Source organism: Coffea eugenioides, chromosome 3 (assembly GCF_003713205.1).
Source record: "Coffea eugenioides isolate CCC68of chromosome 3, Ceug_1.0, whole genome shotgun sequence".
Taxonomy (NCBI): Eukaryota; Viridiplantae; Streptophyta; class Magnoliopsida; order Gentianales; family Rubiaceae; genus Coffea; species Coffea eugenioides.
Window position 1 is genome coordinate 43593217 of NC_040037.1, and position 9186 is coordinate 43602402.

Here is a 9186-nt window from a genome sequence, read left to right on the forward strand (position 1 = left end):
TGGCGGACGTGGAGCTCTCGGCCGAAAGAGAAAGGGGGAAGGGAATTAGGGAAGAAGAAAGAAAAGAGGAAGAAAGAAAAAAAGAAAAAAAGAGTTTTTGAGTATTTTTTTTTTTATCTTGGATCATCAAACACAGTGTGGGCACGCCAAGATTGGGAAAAGTATATTGACCATGGGAGTCACTTTTTTGCAATTTAACGCGTGCCCTCCTTGCATGGGCACGCCAAGATTCCACTTCCTGTCGACGTCGCGAGATGTTGAGGTTTTACCAACATGGTGTGGGCACACCATATTTTGCAAAAGTCTACTGACCATGAGGCTGGCGTTTACACGATTAACGCGTGCCCTCCTCGCGCGTGCACGTCAAGATTGCCTGTCTTGATCACAGTTAAGAAAAATATCAAGATTAATCAGTACCCAAGTGAGAAACGACCAATTTAAAGCATTGAACAACGAAAAATAAACAAAACCAATATTTGGATTGCCTCCCAAAAAGCACCTTTCTTTAACGTCTAGACGTTGTCATGTTTATTCAGGGAGGAAAAATCTTGTGGCTCGTTTCAGTATTTCATCCTCTATATAATCCTAATAGCTCTCGTAAATAAAGTAATCCTTGAACACACGAGCTACGGTCTTCCATGGACTAATAGATGTCACCAAACAAGTCAACAATAATCTGAATTCTCCACTCACTCCTCCATCAAGCACATCTATTGGTTCAAGATGTTTTGTCATTGCCACTCTTAACTTATTCCTGTCATGAAATTCAAAATTTTCTGGCATAATAAAGTCAATCTCACTAATAGTAATTGAAGAATAAGAGTCAAGAGAATATTGATTAAGGAATAGAGAAGATGTCACCGCATTTGGAGATTGTTCATTGGATTCATTCACTTGGACGAGTTGATATTGGGGTCTCATTTCTTGCACTTCAACTTCCTTTTCAACTGCATCTTTAGATCCGTTTTCTTGAAACTCTTGCAGTTCCATGTCATTTGTCCGGATAATTGCACTCTCATCTTCTTTAAGGTCGATGTTAGTCTGTGAGAGCAATTCTTACATCGATGATGGCTGTTGCTGTTGTTATTGATGTTGAAAATCGATTGGCTCTGATGCATAATTAAAGTTGGAGTTGTCCCACCAACTTTGATCATACCCATTTGAAGAAGGGTCGTGCCACGTTCGAGATTGGGGTGAAAAACCTCCAAACTTATTGAGATAGGCATTCAGGTAATCTTGATATTCAGAACACATACTAGTTGAATGATCTGTGGCATAATAAATCCCACAAGTTGCAGCAGCCATTTTGTCTACAAGAAAGCTTAGTGAATTTGAATATTGATCATCGGAAAAAACACAAGCCTCATTTCCTTTCGTAGGAATAAAATCCAGTCTATCACCAAAATACGAAATGTCAGCAGCCATAAACTAGTAATAAAAAAGAAATAAGAGAAAAAAATAGAAATAAAAATATGATGAACTCAAAAAGAAACAAATTAATCAGGCACCAATACCCGGTAATGGTGCCAAAAATTGATAGGTTGTCAAAACCTGTGCAGTAATAAATACCTGCTCAACTGAAATATAATTTCTGTAGATAGTGATAAGCAGGGTCGAATCCACAGGAATTGGGGGTATTTGTCTCTTTTGAAGTTCAAACTAACAATGAGGGGTTTTTATAGTAATGACAATAATTAAACGGTTTGAATAAAAATAAATAACCAACTAAAAATTAAATGTCAAATTGTTAAAACCAAATTAACAATAGCTAAGTTCTAGTCAGAAAATAACTTCAGCAATGGTTCAACTAATTGATCATCGATGCAGAGATAATTCCAATTATTAACTAACAAATAAGTTATAACTGCCAAACAAGCGATAACAGTCAACTCATTCTTACTGTTTCGATGACTGAGGTACATCCTTCAATCACTATTCTAATCGGGAAATAACCTTAGGTACGCCCGTAAGATTTAATTTCCCAATTGCCTTACGTGTTAGAGGATTCCTATTCTAACCAAATAACACACTACCAAGGTTATTTTAGATTAGCCTGCGTATTCTCCTGACACAAAGCTAATCATACCAGTTGTCACTATTTTAGAGCAATTAAACAATTAAGGATTTAAGACTCTAATTGACATCAGGTTGCTAAATTAATCCAACGTCCGGGCCCAGGATATTTAATTTAACAAAACAACCATAAACATTACAAACAGAGAATATGCAAATACCAGTAAATAAGAGGAATAAATAAAATTAATTCGATCTCACAATTTTTAGATGAACCAAAGCCTCCGTTGTTCCTTGACTAGAAAAAGAGATTTAGTTCATCTCTATGAAGGAAAATCCCATGCGATATTGCAGAGATCGTTGCGGCGTACATTGTCCCAAAATTTAGATGGAAAAAGCAATGGAATTAAGAACAATGCCAAAGACAACTCCAAGCCAAAAAATGGCTAATTGTTTTCTACTAAGTGTCTACATACGATGGAATAGAAAAAGCAACATAAAAGATGCCAAAGTCCAATTCTAGCTAGGGTCAAAATTGACGGCTGCCAAGAGAAATAATAGGGAAGAGTCCCATTGCTTCTCGGTTTCCTCCTGCCAAGTGCCAACGCACCACACCTCCTTCAAAATAGGAAACTTTGTCTCCCAATTGGAATTGGGCTTGTAACTCCATGCAGATTTCCACATCTCATCCCTCATTTATCAGAATTTTGTACTCTACTCCTGCAATTATGTCCAAATACCAATTATAAGTAGAATCCGACAATTAACAAAATATTTGGCACAAATAATGAGGAAAATCAACCAGAAAATTACTAATAATTAACACCCTATCAGTATGACAGTTATAACCAGTCTACTAATGAATGTTAGAATTATATTTGAATCGATGATCAGTTACATGAACCATTTTTGAAGTGTATCCTTGACTAGAGTTTCTCCAATTATCTCTCTCAATTAATTATTTTTCGCATTTAATTTATTTAGTTAGTGATTCATTAGCATCTAATTCTCAAACGCCCCGTTTGTCTTGGCTTGAAAAGAAAAGAACTTTTCCCCAGTCCCTGAAAAGACGACCCTACTTGTCACTATCTACTAGTTAGTAATTTTGTCAATTAGTCAATTCTGGTATATCGGATTAAGCACACTCTTCGGAACCAGGGTGAATCAAGTAACTCATTGCACATCTAGAGTCCTTACTCCAGTATCTGGAATTGATTATTGATTGTTTTAGGTGGTCGTTAGGTTTTTATTATTATTGCATGGGCTCGACAACCTATCAGTCATTCTATAACTGGTTTATTACTTTCACATCAAAAGTCCAAGGGAAAACGATTTGTTTAGTTCCTCGCATCTTGACCAAAAAAAAAAAATTATCGATCACTTTTAAAATGAAACAAATTAGTCCCTCATGTTCTAAAAATGAACTAAATTAGTCCCAAAATAATAACCTGATAGAGATTTTAAGGGTAAAATTGAAATATCACTTTAATTGCTTTCAAATCTAATTGCATATCTGATATGCACATGACATTTAATCAACATAAAAAATAAAAAATTATAGCATAGAAAATAAACCCATCTACATAAGAAATTAATTTTTTTTTGAGAAAATATCATTAAATCAACATAAAGAGAAAAATTATATTTATAATTTTTAAGAGAGAAAATTAAAATTATTTTCTTTTTTAAGAGAAAATTAGTATGAAAATTATTAAAATATTAAAATTATAACATTAAAAATTATAAATATTAAAACAATTTGTAACATTAAAATGTTATAATTTTTAGTTTTTTCTTTTTCTTAAGAGTGATTTTTTGTATTTGATGTTACACTTTTAAGAGAGAATTTTTTTTTGTGAAAATCTTAAATTGTGTTAGCAACAACCTGTTATGGTAGGTAATTGTTCTATAACTGCTCATTGATATATATTTTTATTTTTGACAAATGCCTTGCACACACATAATTTTGAGAGTTATTTAGTTCACACACGTTGTGACTTAATGTACTAGTCAATCACTATGCTAATATGACTCAAATGTATCACCTAACCTTTTCCACGACTAGACTATTCGTTTATGGGAAGATAGGGTTCAATTAGTCATGTTTCATTTTCAGGCTAAAGAAACGTAGAGGATTGTATTGGGGTAGGGATGGGGACACCCCTACCTCAGTCCTATACATGCTTGTTGAACCTCACTCGGTTCTTTCTTTCTCTAGGTATTTATTTTTTAAGCAAGAATTTGTAATACTTTGAATTTCAGATTGAGTTCAAATTATTACTTTCTTAGTGTTTAACATTATAGCTGAGTATTTGGATTGATTTTTTTTCCTTATAAAAGTTGAATTAAAATCAACACCTGTAATGACTATTTCGAGATTAGATGGTGGAAATGGTAGGGGATCCACCACAATGAATTTTTTTGTCATACGAGTATGACATAATTTTAGTTTTTAATTTTTAAAAAAGTGTATAAAAGTCAACACCTGCATAAAACCGCTAAAAACAGGGACCTGAGGTGGAAGCTGGAGTAGGAGGTGAAATGTGGAAGTAGAATTAATGGTAACCCCACCACATTAAATCTTTCTGGTGATATGAGTATGACATAAGTTTGGTTTTCAAAAAAAAAAAAAAAAAAGTTTAATAAATAATCAACACCTGCGAAGAACCGCTACAATAACCTAGAGCAGTCAAGGCTGCAGGGCGCGATTTTTCTCAAGATTGGGAGGTAGGCGTGGGATGGTAGCTTTTCAGATTGCCCTTCAAACGTAGAGGAATCTCAGTAGTCCGAAGACTTTGTTAACAAACTAATTAAAGAGTTGTCTGCAGTCTTTGGTCATCCGCAAGATGTTGTAATATAACTTGCTCTTACCAGGGGATTCAAATCAAAACCGTGCACGTTAGGACTTAAGGATAAGGACTGCTGTAATTTTAAGTCAAATGCATTAAAATCTAGATTGTGTTTATCATTCATTAGCACTATAATAAGTTTCAGATTATGCTTCTTTTTTATGTGTTTAAAAACTCAAACTGAACCTGCTGGTTTGATCTGCTGAACAAAAAAGAACTGGAATAAACTGGCTTCTTCATTTGTTTTTTGGTTTGTTGTGCACCTTTTAAAAAAAAAAAATTTGGTTTCCTACCTTTTTTTTTTTTTTTTTTTTTGCGTTTTCTTGAACCAAGTGGAAGAAAGGTCAATCTCATCTTAGGATGAGTACGCCAGTTCATCCCAGGAAAGGTCAAGCTAGGCGTGTTGCTATAGACTTGAATTTTGTATACAAAATTTTATATTATCCATATTGACTTTTGGATCATTTGAATAAATATATATGAATGCTCTTATGAATATTTTTCTAATTACAAACCAATGTCAGTCTATTATTTGTCAAATAGGTCTTTTGGATTTAGTTATAAGTATATCAATTTTCATTTAAGATGTAAACACACCATATCTAAAATTTTCATAGGTTTTTTTCATATGATATGTCAATTTTTATATAACTAAATTATATTTGTGATATCATTGCTAGTTCAGAACTTTGCTTTCATTTTTTTCTTAGGCAAACTAAACAGATTCCTTTTGAGTTATTGTCATGATTATAACTGTTTTTCGGAAATTATGCTAAATTGTCTTTTTTTTCCCCACTTCAGCAGGCTTAACTTTTGAACATATCATCACATGACTGGAAATTGTCATGAAAGAATTAAATGAAATTACCAGTTTCTAGCAAGTTAAGAAGCATGAGTGATTGGATTTGCAAGAGTTAATGAAGGTTCAAAGATTGTTGATGATGTTAAATAACAGAAATGTGAGTCTGATGGAGTGACGAAGAGTTTGTTAGCGAATAGCTTCGAGCCATTTGCTGAGTAGAAAGACGATGAAGAAAGACAGACCAAATACACCATAATATATGCCTCACCTGTCACTGTAATTTACAGAAATAGAAGCTTTGATTTATTTCTACTTCTTGAATCATGAAAGCAGCGAAATTAGCTCCTTAAAGAGTAAAAATATAGAAGAAAAAACTTCCTAGTTACCGACCACATGACAGAACAGATTCTGTTAGAGAAGGTGAACGACCCTTTTCTTCAGAAAATGACAATGACATGGTAATATCATCGAAGCCAAAACCAGTAGCAGAAATGCCCAGAGGTGAAAACTCCGGCAGCGCAGCTGATCTCTCCAAGTACAACAGAACTTGCCGCATACTCGGCCTAGTCCTCGGTTCTGAATGAGAGCACAACAAGCCCAGTTTCAGCACCAATTCTGCTTCCTCCTCCACGTATAGGGTACTCAAATTTTGATCAACTACCTGGAAAATATCACCTGCCCTCCAGCATGAATCTACCCAATCAACCAAAACAACCTTCTCTGCTGGTGCTTCTGGATCTATTGGCCTCCTTCCACAGATAACCTCAAGCAAAAAGGCCCCAAAAGCGTATACATCAGTGCTCGTTGTGGCCTTCCCCGTTCGACTTTGCTCTGGGGCAAGGTACCCGATAGTTCCAACTACGTGGGTGGTTCGAGGGAGACTTCCATGATCATATAGCCTTGCGAGGCCGAAATCTCCTAGTCTTCCATTCAGTTCAGAATCTAACAATACATTACTAGCTTTTACATCTCTATGAATCACCATTTGCTCCCATTCTTCGTGTAGATAGAATAATCCAGACGCTACACCTTTGATGATTCGCAATCGTTGGCTCCAGTTGAGGGTAGACTTTGGTTGGTTGTACAGATAGCTGTCCAGACTACCACTGGACATGAATTCATATACTAAAAGTAGCTCTCCTTTACGCCGACAATAGCCCAATAGCGGTACTAAATTCCGGTGGCGTAAACGTCCAATACTAACGATTTCTGCAATAAATTCTCTCATTCCCTGTCTTGTTTGATGCGATACCTTCTTGACAGCAACTTCCATGTTGTTTGCTGGCAATACTCCTTTGTAGACCTGGCCAAATCCCCCTTCCCCCAATAGCTCCTTCTCTCTAAAACCTTTGGTGGCAATATACAAATCTTTATACTTGATCCTGTGCGGTCCGTAAGCAAGCTCCCAGTCTTCCAGCACTTCTGCAAATTTCCGCTTCCTCCTCAGATAATAAGCAACTCCGAATATTACAATTAACAGCAAAAATATGCAAATTTGCGGCAGTCCCAAGGTAAAAAATTTGGAGACTTTCTTGGAGTGAAGTCTAGGTAGCTTGGGAAGCCGGGAGAGATCTAGGGCTTGCGCAATACCATTCATCTTGAAGCTCCATCCCAGCACAAAATGAGCTGTTCCTGCTGCCAATATACCAGTAGATGCAGAAAAGCCAACATACATGGTTTGCTGCACGAGTGATGAAAGATCATAAGACAAAGACAAAAGAGGAGTATTCGGTTTCACAGCCTTACTTGGAGCTAATGTAACATCGATTCTCTTATCCACCCCATCGTATTCCACCCAAAGTTGCATCAGCTGAGAGCTACCAAGAGTTAAGTTATCGAATGAATTCTTCTCATGTTCATGGTAACCTGCTGGCTTGGATACCGTAGAATTCAAGGAGTTTATGTCAATTCCAACATGGTTGTCATTGATATCGTTGAATTCCTCATTTTGGACGGTGTCAAGCTCCACTGCGAAAACGTGATTATCTGCATTTCCATTGGTGCTTATGTTCAAGAGGCCAAGGAATATTGTGGCAAGCCCTCCTGGAAGGCCTCTTGTTGGTGCAATCACGAAAGCTAATCCATGTCCACTTCGGCCAGAGACTTCAGGCACGATAGCAAACACAAAGTGGGTGGAAAAGGAGAAAGCTGAACTATTAGAATTGTTCTTGAAATTGATGGGATTAGGAAAGAAGGCATGCCCCATTTGTGATTTGGTAAAATTGGTTACTTGTAGGAGGCCACTTTTGGTGACTTCGGCTAATCCATCAAGGCTTAGATTCGAGGACCTAAATCCTTGATAGATGAATCCAACATCATTAGGTGATGAAGCACTAGCAGCTATATGAACTACAAAAGAGGCTAGGACTGTTGTTACTAGCTTGAATGACATGGATACAGCTACGACTTTGTGAGCGAATTGCCAAATCCTTCTAGTTAAGTAGCTTATATGACTTGGGTGCCAACATTGTTGGGATGCTTTAGGCATCTTTAAGAATTAAGACCAGATTTTGATTATATTATAATCTTATTAATACTAGTACTCTTATAGGGAGTATAGAAACTTAATTATTACCATAAGTCAAATAACAAAATATACATGGACATATTTCATTTTTGTAATAGCAACCACTATTGATAAGTATCGTAATACAACAAATCAAACAATTCAAAAGAGGCATCACCACATTTCTGTATTTTTGTTGCATATTAGTGACCAAAATGTTCTTTTTATGTTATTTGAGTTGAATTTTTCAGCTTTTTGGTCAATTTTTTGTGCTCTTTTCTGCTATTCATGGTTATTTCTCAGTATTAGTGCCTTTTGTTTTTCGTTTTAATGATGCCTTGTAAATAAATCATAATGCTATTTCACTTATAACACTATCTTTCAAGTTTGGCGCTAAGTTTTATTCATTGAAATTCTGGTGCACAGATTTTGAATTTCCTGATAGATTTATTCTGATTGGTTGAGCCTATTTGTATATTTTATTGATTACATACTTTATGAATTAAAGTTTATATGATTAATGATTGTCAACTATTATGATTTTTATTTATTATTTAATACCGAAACTAATGAGGAAGTTGTATATGTTTCCATTCACATTTGTAGTACTCTTTAAACTTTTATTTTTTAGTAATAGTGAGATTAGGAAGTGGAGAGGGAGGTGGTGCATTTGATTGCTAAATCTTTAACTTTTGGACTCTAAATCTTAGCCACTAAATAAAAATCTTCTTGACCAGAAGTATTCTTTGAACTTTTTTTTTTTTTTTTTTGAATTTGGATATTTTTGTAAAAAAAAAATTTGTTCTTTTCTTTTTTTTTTTGGTTTAATGAACTAATCCCATAACTCAGATGGACGTTTCATTTTTATAGTGGTTACCATGACTGATATATTTATTATTATTATTTTTTTTTTGCAAAAAAATTACAGACCCATGCACAAGCTATATCGATTATTAGTGAGATGAAAAATAGAGAGGACGGTAGTTTTGGTGTCACCAAAAATTGAGATCAGATTT

At 35.2% G+C, this 9186-nt stretch overlaps 1 protein-coding gene across 1 annotated transcript; it reads right to left on the reverse strand.

Moving 5' to 3' along the window:
• Positions 1–6046: 6046 nt before the first annotated feature.
• LOC113766697 (L-type lectin-domain containing receptor kinase IV.1-like) lies at positions 6047–8056 on the reverse strand. Its single transcript, XM_027310862.1, has one exon. The coding sequence runs from the start codon at positions 8054–8056 to the stop codon at positions 6047–6049; it is 2010 nt and encodes a 669-aa protein (XP_027166663.1).
• Between the last annotated feature and the right edge of the window lie 1130 nt (positions 8057–9186).